Source organism: Coregonus clupeaformis, chromosome 2 (genome assembly GCF_020615455.1).
Source record: "Coregonus clupeaformis isolate EN_2021a chromosome 2, ASM2061545v1, whole genome shotgun sequence".
In the NCBI taxonomy this organism is placed as follows: Eukaryota; Metazoa; Chordata; class Actinopteri; order Salmoniformes; family Salmonidae; genus Coregonus; species Coregonus clupeaformis.
The window spans coordinates 22,865,909-22,893,061 of NC_059193.1; the positions used below are offsets into that span (position 1 = coordinate 22,865,909).

Genomic DNA, 27,153 nt, shown 5'->3' on the forward strand with positions numbered 1-27,153 from the left:
CTTACTTCCTATTTAGGTGGTCTGGTATTGCTCAACCTCTCTTGAGAACAGGGAATGAAACTACAGAAGAATGCAGAGAAGACATTTTCATCCGAAACGGGAACTGAGGTAAAAAATCACTGACATGTAGCTTTTTGTTCCCTGTCGTATGACGTACAACGGAGTAGGCTGAAATGGTGTTGTTGAAACAAGTCCAGAGGGAAATATAACATTGTATATCCAAGGGAAGCCAGACATATCTTTATTTAAGTTTCTTTCTTTTTTTTAACATATTGTCTGAGTATAATTACACTCCTTGCAGACCGTACAGTGATTTGGTAAGCAAAAAACTAAAAGGATTTAATGACAAAATATCTGTTTTTGGCTTTCAAGCAGTAAAGTGAAAATAAACATCAATTTATTCATTTACATTACATCATACATACAAATCTCTTACTTTTCTCTCTCATTTCCACTGCAACAGTATTCAGAATAGCCGCTAACAATCCAAGTAACTGTTTTACAACAATTCTGACTTTTAGCTGACATATAGACTTTAACTGACTTATAGTTTTTATCTGCAATCATGGTAATTACAGTAGGCAGTATTAGCTGAATGCTACATTCAAAACAAAGAAGCAATATTTTTTGTGGCATTATTTACACGTTTTATCATACTGATAGCGGTATACATATCACAGGAGGTCTGTGGCACCTTAATTGGGAAGGACGGGCTGATGTAAACAGCGTCTCAAAATCAATTTCAATGGTTTATTTAGCATGTTTAAGCTGGATTGTGGTCCCCAGTTTGATTTGATCTCAGGAACGGTTATGTCCTGCATCAAAATAAGCCATCATACGTATAAAGAAATACTTTGTTAATAATAATTATGTTGGTGTTTATAGTTGTCCTATTTCACAAGGAAATGTTTTTTTTTTTTTTTTTTTTGCATATCCCAACTCCCCCCAAGACACCCACAGAGAGTGGGGTCACAGCCAGGATCAGCCATTATTAATGGCGTAACTGAAGCAATTGGGGTACAACAACCGATTTCTCACCTTGAGGGATTTGAACCAGTGACCTTTCAATTACTGGCCCAACATTCTAATCTCGATACTACCTGTTCATATATAGGCAAACATTCTACAATCTGCAATGTTTGCTACTGTCTTGCTGCTGCCTCTGAAAACTGCGAATAGCATGTTGAAAAAAGATCGTTCAACCATGTGGAAGTGAACCCGCTGACAAACGTGAATTAAAACACCACAGCAACATTCTTTTCCACAACTAAGAAATCAACAATCTCACCATAGTGGTAACAGAGGACATAGCTAGAAGCCTGTGGACAGAACAATCTGTTCAGTCAGGGTAGATCCATCGTTGGTGCATAATCTCAAACCATAGAAAAAGTAATGAATGAACATACAATAAGGCATTACATATAGTAAGTACATAACTAAGACACTATCTGTGATTAGATCAGTTCTCTCCTGCGTAAGACATGGTATCTCAAGTCAGAGTATATATCAAGTCGCATGACTCTTTCAGCTGCCTGTCTATCTACAAGCCAAAACAGAACTTAAAAATAGCTTTTCAGGCATTTATTGCTTCACGAAAATATCCCAATTCCATTTCTATGGCTCTACGTTCCTAGAATGATTCTACAGTGAGCAAGAAAATAAAGAATGTTGAAGAATTCCAGATCAGAATGTGGATAGTTTGTTGCTGCCAGGGAGTTTTCAGCAGAACTGATAGTTATTGGTCTTCATCAGAGGTTGCTCCTCCTCTTCGTGCTCACAGGACTGGTCACAGGAGCCGTCACAAAATGTTGTCTCGTCGACATCATCACCATCATCATCACACAGCTCCAACTCCTCAATCACCATGTCCTGTTGCTGGATGTTCTGGTACATCATCTGCTGCTGGGAGAGGAGAACACCTTGAAGTTATGGTACTGCTATCTTCAGATAATGCTTTAGTATGGTCAATCCAGTCTGAGAATGGAAGATGCTTTATGTTCTCCATAGCATAGATGCTGTTTTATTCTGATAAGAAATATCTGCCTTGGTAAACATCCATCCCCCTGTCTGTGTTACCTGGTCTGGATGTTCGGGCTGCTCTCCTAGTACTCTCTCAATAAGCTGGCTGATTTTACTGAAGGTGGGTCGCTCTGTTGGCTGCAGATTCCAGCACATTTTCATGATTGTATACCTGGTGGGGCATCAAGATCATAATGTTATTGGTCACAATACATTATTAAAAAATATATCATACTGCAGTTCAGCAAGGCCCTCAAGCATCATGGATAAGATTGTCTCAATATGGAGCTTTATGGTCTTTCAAACCACTCCATGTCCATATCAAATTATACTGAACAAAAATATCAATGCAACATGTAAAGTGTTGGTCCCATGTTTCATGAGCTGAAATAAAAGATCCCAGAAATGTTCCATGTGCACAAAAAGCTTATTTCGCTCAAATGTTGTGCACAAATTGATTTACATCCCTGTTAGTGAGCATGTCTCATTTGCCAAGAGAATCCATGCACCTGACAGGTGTGACATATCAAGAAGCTGATTAAACAGCATGATCATTACACAGGTGCACCTTGTGCTGCGGACAATAATAGGCCACTCTAAAATGTGAAGTTTTGTCACACAACACAATGCCACAGATGTCTCAAGTTTTGAGGGAGCATGCAATTGGCATGCTGACTGCTGGAAGCTGTCATCAAGGCAAAGGGTGGCTATTTGAAGAATCTCAAATAAAATATATTTTGATTTGTTTAACACTTTTTTGCTTACTACATGATTCCATAAGTGTTATTTCATAGTTTTGATGTGTTCACTATTATTCTACAATGTAAAAAATAGTAAAAATAAAGAAAAACCCTTGAATGAGTAGGTGTGTCCAAACTTTTGACTGGTACTGATATATATATATATATATATATATATATATATATATATATATATATATATATATATATATATATAGTGAGGGAAAAAAGTATTTGATCCCCTGCTGATTTTGTACATTTGCCCACTGACGAAGAAATGACCAGTCTATCATTTTAATGGTAGGTTTATTTGAACAGTGAGAGACAGAATAACAACAAAAAAATCCAGAAAAACGTATGTCAAAAATGTTATAAATTGATTTGCATTTTAAAGAGGGAAATAAGTATTTTATCCCCTCTCAATCAGAAAGATTTCTGGCTCCCAGGTGTCTTTTATAAAGGTAACAAACTGAGATTAGGAGCACACTCTTAAAGGGAGTGCTCCTAATCTCAGTTTGTTACCTGTATAAAAGACACCTGTCCACAGAAGCAATCAATCAATCAGATTCCAAACTCTCCACCATGGCCAAGACCAAAGAGCTCTCCAAGGATGTCAGGGACAATATTGTAGACCTACACAAGGCTGGAATGGGCTACAAGACCATCGCCAAGCAGCTTGGTGAGAAGGTGACAACAGTTGGTGCTATTATTCGCAAATGGAAGAAACACAAAAGAACTGTCAATCTCCCTCGGCCTGGGGCTCCATGCAAGATCTCACCCTGTGAAGTTGCAATGATCATGAGAACGGTGAGGAATCAGCCCAGAACTACACGAGAGGATCTTGTCAATGATCTCAAGGCAGCTGGGACCATAGTCACCAAGAAAACAATTGGTAACACACTACGCCGTGAAGGACTGAAATCCTGCAGCGCCCGCAAGGTCCCCCTGCTCAAGAAAGCACATATACATGCCTGTCTGAAGTTTGCCAATGAACATCTGAATGATTCAGAGGAGAACTGGGTGAAAGTGTTGTGGTCAGATGAGACCAAAATGGAGCTCTTTGGCATCAACTCAACTTGCCGTGTTTGGAGGAGGAGGAATGCTTCATATGACCCCAAGAACACCATCCCAACCGTCAAACATGGAGGTGGAAACATTATGCTTTGGGGGTGTTTTTCTGCTAAGGGGACAGGACAACTTCACCGCATCAAAGGGACGATGGACGGGGCCATGTACCGTCAAATCTTGGGTGAGAACCTTCTTCCCTCAGCCAGGGCATTGAAAATGGGTCGTGGATGGGTATTCCAGCATGACAATGACCCAAAACACACGGCCAAGGCAACAAAGGAGTGGCTCAAGAAGAGGCACATTAAGGTCCTGGAGTTGCCTAGCCAGTCTCCAGACCTTAATCCCATAGAAAATCTGTGGAGGGAGCTGAAGGTTCGAGTTGCCAAACGTCAGCCTTGAAACCTTGATGACTTGGAGAAGATCTGCAAAGAGGAGTGGGACAAAATCCCTCCTGAGATGTGTGCAAACCTGGTGGCCAACTACAAGAAACGTCTGACCTCTGTGATTGCCAACAAGGGTTTTGCCACCAAGTACTAAGTCATGTTTGGCAAAGGGGTCAAATACTTATTTCCCTAAAAAAAATGCAAATAAATTTATAACACTTTTGACATGTGTTTTTCTGGATTTTTTTGTTGTTATTCTGTCTCTCACTGTTCAAATAAACCTACCATTAAAATTATAGACGGATCATTTCTTTGTCAGTGGGATAACGTAAAAAATCAGCAGGGGATCAAATACTTTTTTCCCTCACTGTAGTTGAAGTCGGAATTTTACATACACCTTAGCCAAATACATTTAAACTCAGTTTTTCACAATTCCTGACATTTAATCCTAGTTAAAATTCCCTGTCTTAGGTCAGTTAGGATCACCACTTTATTTTAAGAATTTGAAATGTCATAATAACAGTAGAGAGTGATTTATTTCAGCTTTTATTTCTTTCATCACATTCCCAGTGGGTCAGAAGTTTACGCACACTCAATTAGTATTTGGTAGCATTGCCTTTAAATTGTTTAACTTGGGTCAAACGTTTCGGGTAGCCTTCCACAAGCTTCCCACAATAAGTTGGGTGAATTTTGGCCCATTCCTCCTGACATAGCTGGTGTAACTGAGTCAAGTTTGTAGGCCTCCTTGCTCGCACACGGTTTTTCAGTTCTGCCCACAAATTTTCTATAGGATTGAGGTCAGGGCTTTGTGATGGCCACTCCAATACCTTGACTTTGTTGTCCTTAAGCCATTTTGCCACAACTTTGGAAGTATGCTTGGGGTCATTGTCCATTTGGAAGACCCATTTGCGACCAAGCTTTAACTTCCTGACTGATGTCTTGAGATGTTGTTTCAATATATCCACATAATTTTCCTTCCTCATGATGCCATCTATTTTGTGAAGTGCACCAGTCCATCCTGCAGCAAAGCACCCCCACAGCATGATGATGCCACCCCTGTGCTTCACGGTTGGGATGGTGTTCTTCGGCTTGCAAACGACCCCCTTTTTCCTCCAAACATAATGATGGTCATTATGGCCAAACATTTCTATTTTTGTTTCATCAGACCAGAGGACATTTCTCCAAAAAGTACGATCTTTGTCCCCATGTGCAGTTGCAAACCGTAGTCTGGCTTTTTTATGGCGGTTTTGGAGCAGTGGCTTCTTCCTTGCTGAGCGGCCTTTCAGGTTATGTCGATATAGGACTCGTTTTACTGTGTATGTATATATACTTTTGTATATTCCTCCAGCATCTTCACAAGTCCTTTGCTGTTGTTCTGGGATTGATTTGCACTTTTCGCACCAAAGTACATTCATCTCTAGGAGACAGAACGCGTCTCCTTCCTGAGCGGTATGACGGCTGCATGATCCCATGGTGTTTATGCTTGCCTACTATTGTTTGTACAGATGAACGTGGTACCTTCAGGCGTTTGGAAATCCCTCCCAAGGATGAACCAGACTTGTGGATGTCAAAAAAACCAAATCTGAGGTCTTGGCTGATTTCTTTTTATTTTCCGATGATGTCAAGCAAAGAGGCACTGAGTTTGAAGGTAGGCCTTGAAATACATCCACAGGTACATCTCCAATTGACTCAAATTATGTCAATTAGCCAATCAGAAGCTTCTAAAGCCATGACATCATTTTCTGGAATATTCCAAGCTGTTTGAAGGCACAGTCAACTTAGTGTATGTAAACTTCTCACCCACTGGAATTGTGGTACAGTGAATTATAAGTGAAATAATCTATAAACAATTGTTGGAAAAATTACTTGTGTCATGCACAAAGTAGATGTCCTAACCGACTTGCCAAAACTATAGTTTGTTAACAAGACATTTGTGGAGTGGTTGAAAAACAAGTTTTAATGATTCCAACCTAAGTGTATGTAAACTTCTGACTTCAACTGTATATATGCTTTGTGGACTTTACCAGATAGATGTTGCTCTCCGGTTTTAACAGTGATGATTATGAAACACAAACATATAAATGTTTTTCTTTTTTTGTGCTGCATTGTAGCTCTATATCATTAGTTTCTTTAGAGGAGACACACACGCCTATTATCCCGTGCCTTTATCACTGAATTTTAAAACATTCTAAAGGTTTGAAGTATCTTCATCCATTGTCCAACTGTTGCATTAACTATAATTTAAAAAAAAACTTTTAACAATTGTGATGACTGTTGCTACTGTAAGGTGTACTTTTCACTTGCCATACTTCTGCCTTGTGCTACTTAGAGCCCTTGTTGACCAAACTTTAGGGTTGTGTGTATCTAGATGCTACAATGATAAGCATGGTTGATTGTGACGCATGGAAATGCACCCCTCATAAACGCCACCACAGTCCCTCCAGTCTTCTCCCTGCCTGGGCTGTGAAATGACGCTGTTCCGGACTCCAGCCTGCTGATCATGTGGCTAACACCCAGAACCATGCCTGACCGAGGACTAACTCACCACGACACAGAACCATGGCTGATCGAGGACTGACTTACCCCCACACAAAGGGTCCCTGATGACTAGGTTGTAACTCAGTCTCAGTAGCCTCTGTCTATCTGTCTCCGGCCTCACAACCCAAATATTCTGGGTAGTGTGACAACAACGGCGATACGACACTCACAGATGTGTGGAGCCTCGGGGAATAATAGACTCTTTATTTCTTGTTTCTGTGGGGTGTTTGATTGTTGAGGGGAGCTTTGTAACTTTTTCAATGTGGGGCTCAGAGGAAGAACCCCAACCAAGTAATCTGGAATCAGCCATGCTTAATGCATTAAAGGCACAATAAATGTATTTATTTTTATCACAAATGCTGAAAAGGGGGTATGATTGGAATATAGGGGGTCTTTGTTAAGTCTTACAGAAAACTATAAAAGGATATTGTAATATGCATGAATCTGTATCTCAATGAAGCTAGGCCTACTCAGTGGGGAAAAATATGGTGCCTTAAACCTTAAAAACTTCTGCCCGATATTAGCATGGGGACAAGGTTATTGAAACCTAAAAGCCCTGAATGTGTAACTTACATCTCTGGAGGGGCAAAGTCTGGCCGGCACATTTGATAACCAGACTCTATCATCTTGTAGAATTTAGTATCCACCAGGATACTGGGGTAGGGGCTCTTTCCTACAGAGATTAAACAAAACACATTAATCAATTTAACAAGAACGACTGAATGACTTCACCAAAGAGATGTCAAACTCTACTATGTTTAGATATGCATGTTTATGCCAGCTCACCTAGAGAGAAGATCTCCCATAGCAGGATCCCATAGGACCAGACGTCACTCTGGACAGTGTAGAGACAATCAAAGATACTCTCTGGAGCCATCCACTTCACTGGCAGACGTGCCTACAGGCATATGGTGTGAGGGAACATATCAAAATGTGTATATTTAACGTTTATATTTAATATGCAACACAACCTCCAAAGCAAAATACATTTGCCATAACTGCAGGCAACAGAGATATGGAGTGTCTTGACCTTTTCCCCCTAGAGTCGATGTCCGCGCCCACGTGGAAATCTAATTAGCATAATACAGAAGTCCCCATTAAAATCTGTCCGTTTAAGCTAGATGTGTTTGTATATCTGTTTTGCATAGACTGCGTCTGAATCCACCACATCCACCGATGTCAGCCTTCTGCATCTGCGGAGGAAGGTGGCAGAGCTACAGTGGTGTTTGTCAGACCAGGAGAATGGTTTAGTTGGGTATGGAAAGATGAGACTCTCACGAACACGATGGTGTCCTCCGTTTTGCTCTAAGACCCCCACCCCCGACAGGCCCTAGTTTTGTCACGCCTAGACTACTGTTCAGTAGTGTGGTAGGTGCCACAAGGAGGGACTTGGGAAAATTGCAGTTGGTTCAGAACAGGGCAGTACGGCTGGCCCTTAACAGTACACGGAGAGCTAACATTAATTACATGCATGTGAGTCTCTCCTGGCTTAGAGTGGAAGAGAGATTGACTTCATCACTGCTTGTTTTTATAAGAGGTGTAGACAAGCTGAATGGACTGAGCTGTCTGTTTGGAATGCTGGCACACAGCTCGGACACCCATACATACCCCACGAGCCTCCAGAGGTCTCTTCACAGTCCCCAAGTCCAGAACAGACTACGGGAAACGCACAGTACTACATAGAGCCATGACTACATGGAACTCTATTCCACATCATGTAACTCAGTCAAGCAGTAAACTCAGATTTAAAAACAGATAAAACTACACTTTATGGAACAGCACAGACTGTGAAGAGACACACAGGCACACACACAGCATTCGCAAACACATGCTAACACACGCACTCTACACACACACATTTTAATATTGTTATTTTGCTGAATTATTGATTTTGTATTGTAAATATGTTATGGTAGAGTAGTGTGTAATAAGGTGTTGTGTTATGTATTGTTTTATTGTATGTAAATTGTGGTTGGACCCCAGGAAGAGTAGCTGCTGCCTTGGCAGCCGCTAATGAGAATCCGTAATAAATACAAATACAAATACAAGCACCAATGGACTCGTCTGAAGTCGGAACCACCGATCTGCCATCTTCTGTAATGTCTGAACAGTTTGGGCTAAACACTAATATGACCCTCGAAAGGTAAGACCCTCACGAACGCGTATGTCAGTTGTTTTGCTCTAGGACACCCACAAGCCTCACGAGACTCATCTGAATATCCCCCGGAACCAGTTTGAAAAATGAATGGAAGTACACTGTATATGAACGTAGTTTAGTGCCTAAAAAGGGGCTGTATATGTTTTTTTTTAACTATAATAGTTTCCGATCTTTCTTATATCTCTCAGATATAGGACACTTCAAAACATTTATTTTTTGACTATCTGTTTTTCCAAGTATTAATATGTTATTCAATGTGTTTCTATGGGCTAACAGCAGTAAGGCCAAATTCAATGTTTCATCAAATAATTTTTTTAAATATATTTTTTTATACTGACAAGGGTCCTAAAATTCAAAATCAAATATCTAAATGATCCTTGGTATGACCATCTTAAAACAATTCCATATAGTTTAGTAGAAACCCAGGCCCGGGCCCTTAAACACGTGAAATAATTGTTGTTGACACAGAAAATGTTGTTATTGAGGTGGTTGTTCATTTGAGGTTGTTGTTGTTTGCTCACATTGCCCTTCACCACATAGTTGGAGTCATTCATGATGTCACGTGCCAGGCCGAAGTCACAGATCTTAGCCACACGGCGGTCTGTCAGGAGAACGTTCCTGGCTGCAACGTCCCGGTGAATACACTGAGAGAAAGAGACAGACAGCGAGAGGATCACTTATGGTGGCTTACCACAACCTCACAAAGAGCTCTCATCCGTACCCACTGGGCACACCACATCATTTCAACGTGGGGAATTGGGAAATACTTGGTAGATACGTTGATCAATGAGATTCCAACATATTTTCATCCACTCAAAAAGCCAGCTAACAGTTAGTTGAATTCCAAATGTGTTATCACTATGCTTTCCACCATTTAAAACAGGGGTATTCAACCGGGGGTCCGTGGCCCCCGCAAAGGTACTGCAGAAATAAAAATGTTTTTTTTTACATACCTACAGTAGAAAAGAGGAGAATATCTTTTTTCTAATGATGTCGACTTTATTTCTCAACTCTGAGCAATTTACACTCACTGGAGCCAATTACACTCACTGATGTATCTCACGTAGGCTTTGAAAAAGCACCCGCGAATAAGCTACCAGTCAATAGGCTACCAGTGAGGCAAGTGCCGCTGGCTGCAGGTAAGCTTTCTTGACTTGGACATACATTTTTGCCAACACATGGCTAACCTTTGTTTAACCAGCTAAACAGATGTTCTTGGCGAAAATGTGTTTGGAGTTACCGTTCTAGCTAATAGGCTATGTTAGAGTTTACACTTCCTCTTCTAATTATAATGTGGGAGGTCAACATAATGAAAAACGATCTACCAAATCTATTCATTTTTAAATGTTGATTACTTCTCCTTGCCATTATCATTCACCTGATGTGAATTATATATTTTTTGCTAACATATGATGGGGGTCACATTTTTCTGCTAATGTATAATGGGGGTCCCTGGGTCGCCGGTTTGCCTGGGAGGGGGTCCCTGGGCAAGAATCATTTTATATCAGATTTTTGGTTTAGTTGTTACCTAAATGTGTTATCACTGCGCTTTCAACCATTTAAAACCACACCAAAGTTCAAATGTTTATTTATACAACTTAATGTGTTATCACTGTGCTTCATCTAATAGCACAACCAAATGACCTGGACTGCAGTTGAGATTACATTAAAGTGATCAATTCCATTTGAGATTCTGTGCAGATTATTACAGCAATTGTGAAGATTTCCACAGATCTGAAACCCTGAACATTTACACTTTCTATGATTACATAAGAAGACATTTATTGTTACAGTAACCCAAAAATCTGAGGGGGCACAAAGTACATCAGGATGGACTATCTGAATTCGCCCTTTTTGCACTAACTCTTTTGACTCATCACAATGCCTAGTCACTTTACCCCTACCAATATGTACATATCTACCTCAATTACCTCGTACCCCTGCACATCGACTCGGTACTGGTACCCTGTGTATATAGCCAAGTTCTCATTACTCATTGTGTATTTATTCCTCATGTTATTATTTTTATATTATAAATATTTTCTTTCTCTCTACATTGTTAGGAAGGGCCCGTAAATAAGCATTTCACTATTAGTCTACAACTGTTGTTTACGAAGCATGTGACAAATAACATTAGATTTTGATTCGATTTTATGGCTGGGGGAGGGGGGGGGTGTAGTAGGGTGGTCGGTAGGGGGGCAAGGCCATCTGTAAATTGGAGACTTTCCAAATATTCAATCACCTTAAACAGCTTTTTCCTGCAATCTAGAGCCATACTCATTATGTTTAATTGTATGTAAAATTGTATATATATTTTTTTTGCATACCTCTTGAGCCTCCTGACTGGTGGTTCTTTTTTTTAAAGAAACAAAATATGCTTCTCTGCATCTCTGCAAAAATCTGGTTAAAAGATTGAAAGGAATGTGAGTCTTATTCAGTACATTTACTAATTGCTTGCTTTTCTAAAGTCTACCAACCTTGCCAGCAGGCATGCCAGCTAAAGTAGTTAGAACAAGCTAGCTACTCTAACTTGATTGATAGCCTGAAATGGCTTCTTGGTAGCTAGTTATGAGGTTGGGACATTGGGAACCTATTTAGCTAGCTAAAGCCAACTTCATGAAATTGCTAGGTGACTAGTAGCATTACAGAGAAACAACAATAAAAAAATAACAAAAATTTACTTTTTTATTTTTTTTATTTAATGCTCAATAGGACAAATCTGAGTGCCCCTGTGCCCACTATGGCCATGAATGTGTAACTCATTTTAAGGTTGAGTAAATACTGTTACATTTGTTTGTAAGATAGCCTTAACATTAGGCTATTTACTGTCTTGCAAAAGTAATATTGACTTCTGTACTTTAAATACAGTCACTCCCGAGTGGCGCAGTGGTCTAAGGCACTGCATCTCAGTGCTTGAGGTGTCACTACAGACCCCCTGGTACTTTTTTCCCTCACTGTATATGTATTGTCTAATTTTAGTTGAATCCTGGGTTGAATTTAAACAAGCTGTTGATGACTTCCCAAATTAGATATAGGCCTAAATAGCCTCATTGATGATATCTGATTGATAAAGTATGGTTACATTTCATTTGCTCTGTTGAACCTACCCTTTGGAATGACTTCGATAGCAACAGTTAATTTATTAAGTGGAGATCTCTCAACAATCATTCTCACGACATCACATTGGTAATAGTCAGTGACAAATATCAAAGCTAAGCAGGGCTGAGCTTCGTTAAAGACCGAATGTATAGCTGTAGATAGATCAATTCCCCACCAGGAGGTGCGGCCCAGCCTATTGTTTTTTTTCTTATAGTGGATATCACATTGAAGATCTGATGTTGTTTCAAAGGTACAAAAAAAAAGAGGTATAAATGCTTTGTCTATGTTGAAAATGGGTTGACATAATCCTGTGGTTGAAATTTTACCCTCAAAACAACAGTTGATGACTTATTTAAAATCCAATGTATTTTCCACGTAGATTCCACGTCACAATATGTTGACAAATTACGTTGAAACAACGTTGATTTAACCAGTTTGTGCCCAGTGGGTAATCTCTACCTATCAGATGATATTTAAGAAAATATAGTATGACCAATTATCACCAAACATAATCTCAAACTGTGAAATATGCCTAGTTATACAAGCCTTGATTCGCAAGCTTTGTTTTGAAACTTTGTGTTGATGTGACTCACATTCTTGGCTGCCAGGAAGTCCAGGCCTTGAGCCACTTGATAGGAGAACCTCAGCAGGTCATCCATGTCCAATGGCCACGAGTCTGGCCCACTCTCCTCACACAAAGAGTCTGATAGAATAGAATAGAATAAAATAAAATATGATATATCGATGTCCACCCAAATGTCCAACTGAGACAAAGAACAATAGAATGGAGAACTTGTGCAGTGACTGGTGCTTGATAAATGAGAAGGGATTATCACAGATTGTTTACCCAGAGAGGAGTTGACAGGCTGGGGACCAGGCCTCATCTCCAGGTAGCTGTCAGAAGACACACTGGAGATCCCACTGTCACTGGTGGAGGGAGGGGAGGAAGGGATCAGACGGGGAGGTTCGGGAGGAGGCTAATCAGACAAAGTGGTTACTTCACCAGGCTGCTGCTGTGAATGTTGAATAAAGGTGAGCGAAAGTCCACCTGCTTTTTCATGAGCTTGGTGCATGACAACATGATCCATACCTTCTGATGAACTGTTTCTCCTCACAGACGTTCTTGTAGTCGCTGGTCTCCTCTGGTACCTCTGGCATGTTCATGACAAAGTTCAGGAAGGTCTCCTTCTTGTGTCGCAGGAAGTTCAGAAGGTCTCCATGACTACAGTACTCGGTGATCACCAGTACGGGTCCTGAGAGAAGACAAATTAATTTTTACATTTTTGATTGAGAGCTTTTAAACTTCCAAATGTACTGTATGGTTGAATTGAAATTTTTGGGCCAAATTTGATTCAAATACATATGTGTTTTCCATGTTTTTTATAGAGAGTGCTCCGTTCTCACCTGCCTGAGTGCAGGCTCCCAGCAGGTTGACAATGTTCTTGTGCTGTCCCAGGTGACTCAGGATCTTCAGTTCTGACATCAGTGCCTCTCTCTCATCTGAGTGGGCCCTGGCTGCAGAGAGAGAGAGATTACCCTGTACCACTCTGATCACAGCCATTTTAGCAGACTTTAATCAATTCTACCCTTGGATTAAAAAGCTTTCTCTTTTCAATGGATTCTGACCTTTGAGCATCTTGACAGCCACTCGTATCACGTTGTCGTCCTCCCCCAGACCATAAGCTGTGGCCTCCACCACCTTCCCAAAGGCCCCGGCTCCTAGGATCTTCCCTGCAGGTCACACAGCCAACACATCACTTACAAATGTAACTGTAAGTCAATATACTTTATTTTCGTAAATAAATACACTTTATAGTTGTACATTTAGTTGAGATTCCATGCATTCACCATCCAGTAAGCGCTGCCTTTTCAAATCAAGATACAAAGTATTACCCAAGAGTGGAAGATCTAACTCCAAAGAACCAAACCACTGCAGTACCCTATTTAAGAAAATGTCACAAACCTAACTTGAGCTTGTCCCTGGGAAACTCCCACTTCTCATTGTACGGCAGCTGACTTGGGTCGATAAAGGTGTAGTTGTTTCCATCACTGGCGTGGATGATCTTCCACCGGATCTCATATCTCGGTTTCTGCAAAGGGAAGGAAATGTTCGTCAACCATTTGAATAACTAAGGGATTTCCATTGTTTCTTTGACTAAAAGGAAACGATTTGAAACTAGAGATATTTGTGAATACTCTATTCATTAATATATCAGTTTGTTGCCAAGGTTTATTTTAGATGAGATTGCATACTGGTCTCTCAGTGTATTTTCTGTATGGCAGAGGCTGTTGTGTGTACTACCTGCTTGTACTTGTAGAGCAGGATGATGAGTAGCAGGATGAGCAAGGCCAGAACACCAGCTGCTCCCGATAGGATGGAGGTCAACACATTATCTATCCAATCAGAGAATAGACAGAGAGTCAGGAGGGAACGTGTAGATGACACTCAGAATGTTCTATGTATGATGGTTTTGTAATGGGTTTATGTAGAACTGAGGAAGAATAGCTGTAGCTAAAGTAACAGATTATGTCAATCTGAATCAACAAATGAACGGACAGTTCATGTACTTGACTACGATGACACAGGAACAAGGAGTGTGAACTAAGGATAAAACAGTAACCATGAGGATAGCCATGGATGACCGTGCTTTGACACTTACCGGGAACTTCCACGGCGACGGTGTCTTTGCCGACTCCGGCCAGGTTGAAGGCGACACACTCCACGGTCATTCTACGGTTGGACGGTCCCACGTTCAGGACGCTCTCGACTTCGACCGGCCCGTACTTCTCCCTCTGGACCTCCACCGTCTGGGCCAGGAGAGGAGCAGGCATCTGGAGACCTGTGTTGTTCTCATTGCACCTGTTCTCATAGGAATGGATAGAGATAGGTTGAGTTCCCCATTTAGTTACGATATCCAATACATCAGTATTAAGAACAAAACATAGTAATGTTGTTCTGCGAAAAGAGTGCCTTTTGATATTTTAAGTAGAAATTGTGCACCAATATTTAAGTGCCCTTTAATATAGACCACATGGAGAATTCAATATATCTGATTTTTAATATGAATAAAGACTTGCTAAAGTGCTAAAATTCAGCATTTTGACCTGTCCCTCCGTGCACCCTCTGTGACTTCTAGGAAGATTTTAACCCACTTAATCCCAACATTTCTCCAAGTTATTTTGTTGGTTTGATGAAGTCATTTCTGAAGATTATTATTTATTTTGTGTGATTAGTCATCTATTACATCTGTCCCCCATTTTAATGTCAACCCTGACAAGTGAATTAAACTCTCATTTTAACATGGTGAAACTATTCCTTTTTAATTGTTTTTTTCAAAAGAAACATTGAACAATAGTCAAATCATAGTGTAAAAGCAGGTGAGCTAGTTCTACACTTTCTGCCGATTTTCTGGTGTTTTGTGGTGGAAAACTGAGCGGGTCCAGCATAACACATCAACCTTGTTACCCATAGATAGATAGGCTAGAAATGTTTAAGAATACTTTTTTGTTGTTGTGAAGTTTGCATTCAATTGCCGCTTGTTATGGTCAACCCTGTTACGCTAAACCCTGTTACGGTCAACCATTACTTTATTTGGCACTTAATAGGCACTTACTAAAGTCATTTTTGTAATTTAACCTCTTGAGATGGGAAAACATGTTTTTTATAAAGTCAAACATGTGCTCTTTATGACAGATTTTTTTTTTTTTTACCAAGTTACACTTCTCAAAAGGCATCGAATTGGTGGAATGATCCATTATACTTCTTTAGTCTCTCCTATCATCAATGATGGGTATATCTGTGTTTATTAAGTCTCTCTTTTACCACAACAATATCATACCACTGTCCTCTAGTTACCCTCATGCAAACACTTACGTGGCTCGGATTCCAGAGCACTGGTACCAGAGGATGATGGGAGCAGGATAACCGAACGACGTGCACGTGAGGCTGGTGATGTTCTCCCATCTCACCACGGCAACCGGCCTCTCTGCCAATCACGAGAGAGCATGGTCAAATAAACCATGTTTTAAATACAGATAAAGATAGTCAATAGATGCTGTGATAAAAACTCTTATTCCACAGAGAGTGGATGTATGAACTGACACTGTGCATCTGTATCAGTATGTCTGTGTGTATAGATATTCAGACTACTCATACTTCACTTACGATACATTTGGACTTGGAATGTGATGGATGCGTTGGCCATGGCACTCCTGGCATAGAAGGTGTACTGGCCCTGCTCCTGTGCAATCATTCTCTTTAGCAGCAGGGTAGCGGAATACCTGAGGGAAACCAGACAGGATCTGATGTAGCACCACTGGAGATCTAACCACTGGAGATCTGACCACTGGAGAGCTGACCACTGGAGATCTAACCACTGGAGATCTGACCACTGGAGATCTGACCACTGGAGATCTAACCACTGGATATCTGACCACTGGAGATCTGACCACTGGAGATCTAACCACTGGAGATCTGACCACTGGAGATCTAACCACCGGAGTCTAACCAGCAGGCTCAATTGTTACCGCATATAGAAAGAGAATGAGCCTGCTGGTGAACGAGATTACTGGAGCTCTTTAACAAAAGAGGAATGAGTGCAGATGGTGTGGTGTGTTGAATACTACATCATGATTCTCCTCAGACTGTTGCTACTATGCCTCATCACAGAGGTAAAACATTACAGTAGCTCCTTCCTTCCCTTAACTATGGTTTCATAATATAGAACTCTCTGGACTGGTGGGTGACATATGAGTTTGTATCAGATGAACTAATAAACTGATGCTTCCCCATTCTACATTTTACTATGAACAAGTCAGCTTCTGATCAGTGAACATTTCACATTGACACTGTCTCACACCCGTTTTCTGTTGCTGTGCTTTTGTCCCAAAGCCCCAAACATCTTCCCAATACAGCCAGACCGCCTCATTCAGTCAGTTCCCTTCCCCTTGTTGCGCTCACCTGTTGTTGTAGCGTGTGAAGATGTGTTCCTGTGTGGGCGACGCCGTGGGGGTGTCCCAGCTCTGGGCTATGATCTGAGGGTATGCCTCGATCAGGACACTGAGCTTCAGGTCCTCCCCCTCGTTCACTTCGATGGACAGGCCCTGGTGGGCTAGCTTGGAGGACAGCTGGGGGGACAGACGGATGTAGGGCTCCTCTGGACAGGGACACGGAGAAACATGGGAAGGGTTATATTCAAGGTTATCAAGGGTTGTATTCCTGAGGCACCAAATGAAAGAAAACAAATACTTTCCCTTGCAAAAAGCTTTGCTGCAGTTTGCCCTAATGATTGCGGTCCTGTTCTGTGACTGGAATGTGTTCTATTATACAACGGGTTTGTCTAATCCTGGATGCTGATTGGTTAAAACCACATTCCAGCAGGTGTCTATTTCACAACTACCACTGGCTAAGACAGCGAAATGCCTACCCACTGGGCACATCACGTCATATCAATGTGGATAGTTTGGTAATATTTGGTTGAGACTTTGATCTGTGACACTCTGGCTCCATGGACTTTGATTATTGAGCCAGGGTTGTTAATTTTCTTTTGGGTGTATTTCTATGTTGGTTTCTAGGTGTTCATTTCTATGTTGTGGTGGTTCTTGATTATTCATGTGACTCCCAATCGGAGGTAACGAGTGACAGCTGTCGGCTCGTTATCTCTGATTGGGAGCCATATTTAAACTGTTGTGGTTGCACTGTGTTTTTGTGGGTTTTTGTTCCGTTTTCGGTCTGTTGTACCGTGGACTTCATTTGAGTCGTCTTTTGTTTTGTATTTGGTTACTTTGATTAATAAAGTCATGTTTCTTGGACACGTTGCGCCTTGGTCATACTTGGACGACACAGACGACCGTGACAGAAAAACCCACCACAAAAAGACCAAGCAGCGTGTCAAGCGGCAACAGGACCTACCTACAAAGGATTCATGGACATGGGAGGAGATTCTGGATGGTAAGGGGCCTTGGGATCAACCGGGAGAATATCGCCGTCCTCGTGAAGAGCGGGAGGCAGCTAGAGCCGAGAGGCGGCGATATGAGGAGGCAGCACGGAGGCAAGGCTGGAAGCCCGAGAGTACTACCCAAGAATTTATTGGGGAGGAAGCGCCAGGTATGGAGAGAACGCTGGTGGATGTCCTCCTCGGCTGGGGACATATTACGCAGGAGGAGGCCGTCCGGTACCGGAGGGCGATGAAGGGGGAGAACCTGGCAGGAGAGGAGCAACGGCATCAGCAGGGTCATCGTCGGAAGGACGAGAGGCAACCCCAAAATTTTTTTGGGGGGGCACATGGCAGGCGGCTGGGCAGCAGGAGGCTGCCACAGGGAGACGTGGAGAGAAGGCTATCGGATTACGGGAGCCATTGGCGAGTAGAGGAAGGGAAGTTGTTGCGGCACGGCGTGAGAGACTGATGTGTGTTACCAGTCCGGTCCGGCCCGTTCCTGATCTCCAGTTAAAGCCAGTGGTGTGTGTTCCCAGTACGGACCGGCCTGTTCCTACTCCACGCATCAAGCCCACGGTGTGCGTCGCCAGTCCAGCCCGGCCTGTTCCTGCTCCACGCACAGAACCTACGGTGTGCGTCGCCAGCCCAGCCCGGCCTGGTCCTGCTCCACGCACAGAACCTACGGTGTGCGTCGCCAGCCCAGCCCGGCCTGTTCCTGCTCCACGCACAGAACCTACGGTGTGCGTCGCCAGCCCAGCCCGGCCTGGTCCTGCTCCACGCACAGAACCTACGGTGTGCGTCGCCAGCCCAGCCCGGCCTGTTCCTGCTCCACGCACAGAACCTACGGTGTGCGTCGCCAGCCCAGCCCGGCCTGTTCCTGCTCCACGCACAGAACCTACGGTGTGCGTCGCCAGCCCAGCCCGGCCTGTTCCTGCTCCACGCACAGAACCTACGGTGTGCGTCGCCAGCCCAGCCCGGCCTGTTCCTGCTCCACGCACAGAACCTACGGTGTGCGTCGCCAGCCCAGCCCGGCCTGTTCCTGCCACTCGCACCAAACCTACGGTGCGCGTCTCCAGCCCGACCCGGCCTGTTCCTGCCACTCGCACCAAACCTACGGTGCGCGTCGCCAGCCCGGTCAGGCCTGTTCCTGCCACCCGCACCAAGTCTACGGTGCGCGTCGCCAGCCCGACCCGGCCTGTTCCTGCCACTCGCACCAAACCTACGGTGCGCGTCGCCAGCCCGGTCCGGCCTGTTCCTTCTCCCCGCACTAGCCCTGAGATGCGTGTCCTCAGCCCGGTACCTCCAGTTCCGGCACCACGCACCAGGCCTACGGTGCGCCTCAGACGGCCAGAGTCTGCCGTCTGCCCAACGGCGCCTGAACTGCCCGTCTGCCCAACGGCGCCTGAACTGCCCGTCTGCCCAACGGCGCCTGAACTGCCTGTCTGCCCAACGGGGCCTGAACTGTCCGTCTGCCCAACGCCGTCTGAACTGCCCGTCTGCCCAACGGCGCCTGAACTGCCCGTCTGCCCAACGCCGTCTGAACTGTCCGTCTGCCAAGCGCCGCAGGAACTGCCCGTCTGTACTGAGCCTGCAAAGCCGCCCGTCTGCCATGAGCCTTCAGAGCCGTCCGCCAGACCGGGAGCCGCTAGAGCTCTCCGCCAGACAGGATCAGCCAGAGCCTTCCGCCAGACAGGATCAGCCAGAGCCTTCCGCCAGACAGGATCAGCCAGAGCCTTCCGCCAGACAGGATCAGCCAGAGCCTTCCGCCAGACAGAATCATACACCAGCTATGGAATCAGCAGGAGCCGACGCAGCCCATACTAGACTGGAAGCCCAGGTTCGGGGCCAGCAAGAGCAGCTCCTGCAGATGGGAGCCGCCCTGCTGGAGGTGATGACCGCAATCCGAGGCTGGGGTCCGCCTCCACCGCCAGCCGCCCAGCCAGCACCATCAGCCAGCCATGAGCAGCCAGATCCGTCAACCAGCCATGAGCAGCCAGATCCGTCAGCCAGCCGCGAGCAGCCAGATCCGTCAGCCAGCCGCGAGCAGCCAGATCCGTCAGCCAGCCGCGAGCAGCCAGATCCGTCAGCCAGCCATGAGCAGCCAGATCCGTCAGCCAGCCAGAGCAGCCAGATCCGTCAGCCAGCCGCGAGCAGCCAGACCCGTCAGCCAGCCATGAGCAGCCAGATCCGTCAGCCAGCCATGAGCAGCCAGATCCGTCAGCCAGCCACGAGCAGCCAGACCCGTCAGCCAGCCATGAGCAGCCAGATCCGTCAGCCAGCCACGAGCAGCCAGATCCGTCAGCCAGCCACGAGCAGCCAGATCCGTCAGCCAGCCATGAGCCGTCCAGCCAGGATCCGCCAGAGCCGTCCAGCCAGGATCCGCCAGAGCCGTCCAGCCAGGATCCGCCAGAGCCGTCCTGCCAGGATCCGCCAGAGCCGTCTAGCCAGGATCCGCCAGAGCCGTCTAGCCAGGATCCGCCAGAGCCGTCCAGCCAGGATCCGCCAGAGCCGTCCAGCCAGGATCCGCCAGAGCCGTCCAGCAAGGATCCGCCAGAGCCGTCCAGCCGGGATCCGCCAGAGCCGTCCAGCCCGGATCCGCCAGCCAGCCAGGATCAGCCAGAGCCAACCAGCCAGGATCCGCCATTCAGTCCAGAGCTGCCCCTTAGTCCGGTGCTGCCCCTTAGTCCGGTGCTGCCCCTTAGCCCGGTGCTGCCCCTTAGTCCGGTGCTGCCCCTTAGCCCGGTGCTGCCCCTTAGCCCGGTGCTGCCCCTTAGTCCGGTGCTGCCCCTGAGTCCGGTGATGCCTCTTAGTCCAGTGCTGCCCCTTAATCCTGTGGGGTTTAGTTGGGGGGTGGTCATTTGGAGGAGGCTACGTAAGCGGGTAGTGACTATGGTGGGGTGGGGACCACGACCAGTGCCAGAGCCGCCACCATGGACAGACGCCCACCCAGACCCTCCCCTAGACTGTATGCTGGTGCGCCCAGAGTTCGCACCTTTAGGGGGGGGTACTGTGACACTCTGGCTCCATGGACTTTGATTATTGAGCCAGGGTTGTTCATTTTCTTTTGGGTGTATTTCTATGTTGGTTTCTAGGTGTTCATTTCTATGTTGTGGTGGTTCTTGATTATTCATGTGACTCCCAATCGGAGGTAACGAGTGACAGCTGTCGGCTCGTTATCTCTGATTGGGAGCCATATTTAAACTGTTGTGGTTGCACTGTGTTTTTGTGGGTTTTTGTTCCGTTTTCGGTCTGTTGTACCGTGGACTTCATTTGAGTCGTCTTTTGTTTTGTATTTGGTTACTTTGATTAATAAAGTCATGTTTCTTGGACACGTTGCGCCTTGGTCATACTTGGACGACACAGACGACCGTGACATGATCAATGAGATTACAACCTATATTCACCCACTCAAAAAGACAGCCAAAAGTTAGTTGAATTTCCAATGTGTAATCACTATGCTTTCAACCATCTAAAACCACAACCAAATTCCAATTGAAAAACAATGCCTGATTTTTGGTTTAGTTGTCACCCAAATGTCTATCACTACGCTTTCAACCATTTAAAATCACATCAACGTTAAAATGTGAATACAATGTCAGACATTTTGTTTATTTATAGGACAGATTAATGTGTTATCACTGTACTCCATTTAATAGCAGAACCAAATGACATGGATTGCAGTTGAGATTACATTAAAAGTACATGGTGCAAGTGATCAATGCCGTTTGAACATGCAGCAGGTTGGGAAATTGGGAACTTATCTGGGCTAGCTAAAGCCAACTTCATAAAATTTGTGGAAAATTGATGGAATGACCCAGTTATCCAGTAACTAACCTACGACCAGCAGGTAGGTGGCAGAGCTGTTGACTCCAGCCTCGTTGGTTCCAATGCAGGTAATGTTCCCTGTGTCTGACTGGTCTACTGCAGGGATGGTCAGGATGCTCTCAATGTCCAGACGGCTGTCCTTAGACTGGACATTCTCCTCTATGGTGGATCTCTGTAAGAAGTAAGAAGAGACAGGAAAACAAATGTTATCCTCAAGACCTATTATCATGCACTTTGTTTTGGCCAACTATGGGATAGAGCCACAGCTTGTGACACAGTGGAACAAATAGCTTGTTTCAGAAACTCTGAAAGTGGAACAAATAGCTTGTTTCAGAAACTCTGAAAGTGGAACAAATAGCTTGTTTCAGAAACTCTGAAAGTGGAACAAATAGCTTGTTTCAGAAACTCTGAAAGTGGAACAAATACAAATAGGTTGTTTCAGAAACTCTGAAAGTGGAACAAATAGCTTGTTTCAGAAACTCTGAAAGTGGAACAAATAGGTTGTTTCAGAAACTCTGAAAGTGGAACAAATAGCTTGTTTCAGAAACTCTGAAAGTGGAACAAATACAAATAGGTTGTTTCAGAAACTCTGAAAGTGGAACAAATAGCTTGTTTCAGAAACTCTGAAAGTGGAACAAATAGGTTGTTTCAGAAACTCTGAAAGTGGAACAAATAGCTTGTTTCAGAAACTCTGAAAGTGGAACAAATAGGTTGTTTCAGAAACTCTGAAAGTGGAACAAATAGGTTGTTTCAGAAACTCTGACAGTGGAACAAATAGGTCGTTTCAGACACTTTGACAGTGCTTGCCTTCTTGGAGCTGTAATTCCAGGTGACGTTATAGTTGAAGTTGGGGTTGTGTGTGGTGCAGTGGATTCTCAGCTTCTCTCCCACGATACGAACATACTCATCCTTCTCCAGGAATACGTAAGGTGGGAAACGCAGCCCTGGAAACAGAGGGAACCAGATACACGGCATGTATAATAAAGTAACATGCACAAGCTTCTTTTTCAATTCAACTCAATTTTGAAAATATCTAATTTGTACACATTGCAAAGTATGGTACAGTACGGACCATGGGCCTGATCAAGCTTGTACAGTATGCTTTGACTTAGGTCTGGTCACATTATCTAAAGTATCCCTCCACAACACTTAATTTACTCACTTTGAATGACGTTGATGGAGAATGCCTTGGAGGTCCTCTCCACCCCGTGGAGCTTGGCGCTGCAGACGTAGTCCGCGTTGAAGCTGGGTTGGAGGTTACGGATAAGGATGCCTCTGCGGGGGTCTGCTGTGTAGTTCATGCCTGGGGGTACAGAGGTACAGTTGTCCATGCGGAGCCCCAGGTCTGTGGCCCCTGGGTCTGTTAGCAAGCAGGGGAGCAGGTGGTCCTCCCCCTCCTTCCTCACCACACGCAGGGACGTGCTGCTTGTCCAAAACAGGCTGGCTGGGTCTGATGGAGAATGAGGGATGCTGGTCAACACACTCTCTCTACAAGTATGGTAAATAAACAACAACTCAGTACCCTTCTGAGCTTACCTTTCACATACACGTGCACCGTAGAGAACAAGTCCTGGCCCTTGACGTTCACACTGGTATATTCACACTTATAGGTCCCAGTGTGTTCTGCAGAGGGACGGTCCACCCGGAAGGTTCTGACTCTCCCGTTGCCCTTGGAGATGAAGCGCTTGTGTTTGGCCAACCGGGTCAGCCAGTTGACTGGCCCATCCCCCTCACACCTCAGGACTAATGGGGTGCCAGGGTTCAGTACTACCTCAGGCCCAACCACAAGTTGGGAGTTGAGCTTGATTACAGGATGCCGCCATTGTGCTGAGGTAAACAAGGACATGAGATGTTACAGCTACATCACTATATAGGGCTGTTTGTATTGTTATTATAGCAGTATACATATACTTTCATGATTAGGATGGCTACTTATTGACCATGTGAACCGACCAGGAAACTCAAAACATGGTTGTATCAATTGGTGTTCATTAACTCATCTCAGATCACTATTTCTTTCTGTTTTGACCTTTCCAAGAAGACTGAGGAGAACTGAAAGTTGTCTTGGTCACTCTGTGTTCAAGAGTTAACTTGGACACCGCAAATTCAAGAAACACATTGCAGCGCTGGCCCTAAAGGAGAGATATCATTCCCTCTCTCACTTCTGCTTTTCAGCTCTGTATCTATGTCACAATGAAAGCAGACATATTAACTATTAATGACCCCACCATGCAAAGTCTCCTATAGACTACCCATACCCTCTTATTGCCTTGCCCTTTTACACCCTCAAACACAGGTTTTCTCTTCCAAAAACAGAAGGGACAGAAGGGATAGAAGGGACAGAGGGAGATAGAGGGAGATAGAGGGAGATAGAGGGAGATAGAGGGAGCTGTATGGGGTGTAAAGACCATGGAGAAGTTCTCCCTTGGGGTGTGACAAAGCTAACTGCTGCCTGGTGATACACAGACAAACAATGCCTTCTTTGAGACACTCCAACAACTCATTGGGGTCAAGGGGGTTTCAATAACCAACAAAAATCTCCAGTAGAACATGGCTTTAAAGGACATTTCTATTTATTTTCTTCATTTAAACATTTAACACCTTATTTGGTCATTAGTTCATTTGGGCTCTCTCATGGTGCAGTTTAATTCAGCATCCACTCTGCTGTATTTGGAAACCATGGATCAGAAGACAACATCTCAACACTAGAGTAGCCTAAGTGTTCCCTCCATTCGTTCTTACATGTAAAGTATGTTTGTTTCTTGTTTTATCTCAAAGCAGAACTGAGATTTGTAGTTCAGCAGATATTCTTATTTAACACAGTCCACAGCTCAACCTCAGAGGGTCAGAGGGAGGGGACTGTTCTTGGTTTTGTGCTATTCTGCATTCTGGGTCCAGATTTCCTGATAACATTACACACCACCTTCCTATGGACTCCAAGTATACTAGCTACTTATCAAATACACATGGCTGTGGTACAATGGAGCAAGTCCTCAGCCTCATGTACAGGACAGTACTGTCCTACATATGATTGTCCATATTCAAGACCTCAGCCACATGTGCAGGACAGTACTCTCCTACATATGATTGTCCATATTCAAGAACTCAGTGAAAAGCAGGACAGAAATATTTAGCAAGAATTAGGACAACAACACATGCTTCTTTGATATGTTGTCTGAGCAATGTGATGTGACATTTAAAGGGGCAATCTGCAGTTGCTACAGTAATAAATGAATGATATGCACCCATTGATTCTTGAACAATATAACTTAGTAATGCGTCATGAGCTTAGTTCAACTGTCGTACCCAACTGCCCACATGAAAAGAATACTAACGTTTACTATATAATACTACAGTACTTACTATAGAATTATGTTGTAAACTGTATTATACTGTAGAATACTATACTACACACTGTAGTATACCTTGATCATGTGTAGGACTTACTATAGAATGCTGTATACTGTAGAATAATATAGTAAATACTACAGTATTATCCCCCCCAAAAACACTGTAGTAAATACTACAGTAATGTTGCAAATAACACTACAGTAAATACTACAGTATACTAAATTCTGCAAAAACACTACAGTAAATACTACAGTCTACTGTACTACAATCTGCAAAACACTAGATTAATTACTATATTATATACTACAGTTGTATTTTACTACAGTATTTATACTATAGTTAACTGTAAATCCTAAATACTACAGTATTGACTTTAGTCCGCAAAAACACTACATTGAATACTACAATAAAGTCAGCAAAAACACCACAGTGAATACTACAGTATTCATACATGTACCATAGTATACTATAATATTTTTTCATGTGGTAGAACTCAAAATATGAGCATGTTTTACTCTAATATTTGTAAACAACGTGAATGGTTAAAATGATAATATTGACATCATGGATGGTCAGTCCTTGCATCCATAGCTCTGTCTATGACTTTGAGAGTGGTTACATTTCTCCAGCCAATAACAGTGAGCATTCTTATTGTTGGGACTGCTCCACTCCTTAAAAAAAAACTTCAAACAACACAACCAAACCAACACATGAACACCTCCTGAACCTGAATCCCAATATGATCCAGTACAGTTGAAAACAGGTGTTGAGTCTTACCTTGAGCTGCAGTGGGCAGGATCCCCAGCAGAAAGGCCAGGTACAACACCATCCTGGATCTTCTCCAGCTCTGTGTCTGGCTTTATGTCTGTATGTCTAGGAGTGTTGTTATTGTGTCTGTGGTCAAGGAGAGAAATGAGGAATCATTAGGTTGGAGCTCTGCTGTCACTCACTCACTGTCATACACTTCTTCTTTTCCAACGGACGATTGGGAAAAAAAAACTTTTAGGATGTGTCATTTTGAAATCTGGAAATATAGACCAGAACTTACTGAAAGCCTATTCAAATGTGATTCACATGCTATTAATAATAGTTACTTTGTAACATGGCTAAGATTGGATACATCAGATGAACTCTACTGTACCTGTAGATGTCTTCAGCGCTGTGGTAAGATCTGTCCTCACCAAGCTGTATGGGTCCACCATCCAGGAGCGAGTAAAGTCCCGCCAACCCTGTCTCTCTTCTGTTGCCGTCTCTCTTAGTCTGACCCGCAGACAGTAAAAGAGATATAAACAGACAGACAGAGGTGTCACGCTCCCCGCTAATGACCATGCATCTCGGTTTGGTTAGCAAACAGTCCGGCCCTCCCAATCCTAATGCCATGGTGCTGAGAGCTGAGACTAATCTCTGGTGATTATGGTCACACTGCTGCACTGCTGCCTAGCCTGCCGGCCTAGCCCCAGCCCCAGCCAACCTCAGCCAGCCCCAGCCCCAGCCCCAGCCAGCCCCAGCCCAGGCCTCCATGGTCCTCAGCCACAAGTGGAGCAGAGGGCTGGGGCTTCTGGGAGGACAGTAAAAGACCTCTTTGATGGCCCTCAGAATGGAATCAGGGTATAGAGAGAGTGTGTGTGTGTGTGTGTGTGTTGAGGGGGGGGGGGGGGATGTTTCTGCTGAAGGCTGGAAAAAGAGAGGCTTTGATAGGACTGGTTTATAGAAGGGATGATTTAAGTCTAGCCGGGCTTGGGGAAGTTCATTTGGATTTGCTGATTCTCATCAGCTAGCTCTCTGAGTTATGCTCAATTAATGTGGGGAAGTTTTATCTCTTCTACATTGATTGAATAAAGCCAAAGCATTTAAAACAAGTCTGTGTAGCAAACACATGTTGTTGAAATTATGACAGCTGAACAATGCAATTCATATTTTCTGTTAAATAGCAGAACACTGCAAGTCATTGAACTAATAAAAAATAGACAACAGGAACTTTCCCTCATTAGCTAATTTTAAAGAAGACAGTAAAGACACAATAAAATGATCTATCA

General features: G+C 43.9%; 1 protein-coding gene across 3 annotated transcripts; it reads right to left on the bottom strand.

The window, feature by feature from the left end:
* Nucleotides 1-218: 218 nt before the first annotated feature.
* LOC121579849 (macrophage colony-stimulating factor 1 receptor 1) lies at nt 219-26,384 on the bottom strand. 3 transcript variants are annotated; one of them, XM_041894780.2, is made up of 22 exons: nt 26,259-26,384; nt 25,895-26,011; nt 23,303-23,593; nt 22,929-23,216; nt 22,574-22,710; nt 21,776-21,938; nt 16,966-17,161; nt 16,171-16,286; nt 15,880-15,991; nt 14,666-14,865; nt 14,308-14,399; nt 13,969-14,095; nt 13,632-13,736; nt 13,410-13,520; nt 13,096-13,258; nt 12,853-12,932; nt 12,599-12,708; nt 9,428-9,550; nt 7,535-7,646; nt 7,322-7,421; nt 2,077-2,191; nt 219-1,899 (listed from the first exon to the last, which is right to left on the bottom strand). In XM_041894780.2, the coding sequence occupies exons 2-22, from the start codon at nt 25,944-25,946 to the stop codon at nt 1,720-1,722; spliced, it is 2,973 nt and encodes a 990-aa protein (XP_041750714.1). In that variant the 5' UTR covers nt 25,947-26,011; nt 26,259-26,384; the 3' UTR covers nt 219-1,719. The 3 variants fall into 3 exon arrangements, with proteins under 3 accessions (XP_041750714.1, XP_041750712.1, XP_041750713.1); XM_041894778.2 differs by having other exon boundaries at nt 219-1,902; XM_041894779.2 differs by having other exon boundaries at nt 219-1,902; nt 26,299-26,379.
* Between the last annotated feature and the right edge of the window lie 769 nt (nt 26,385-27,153).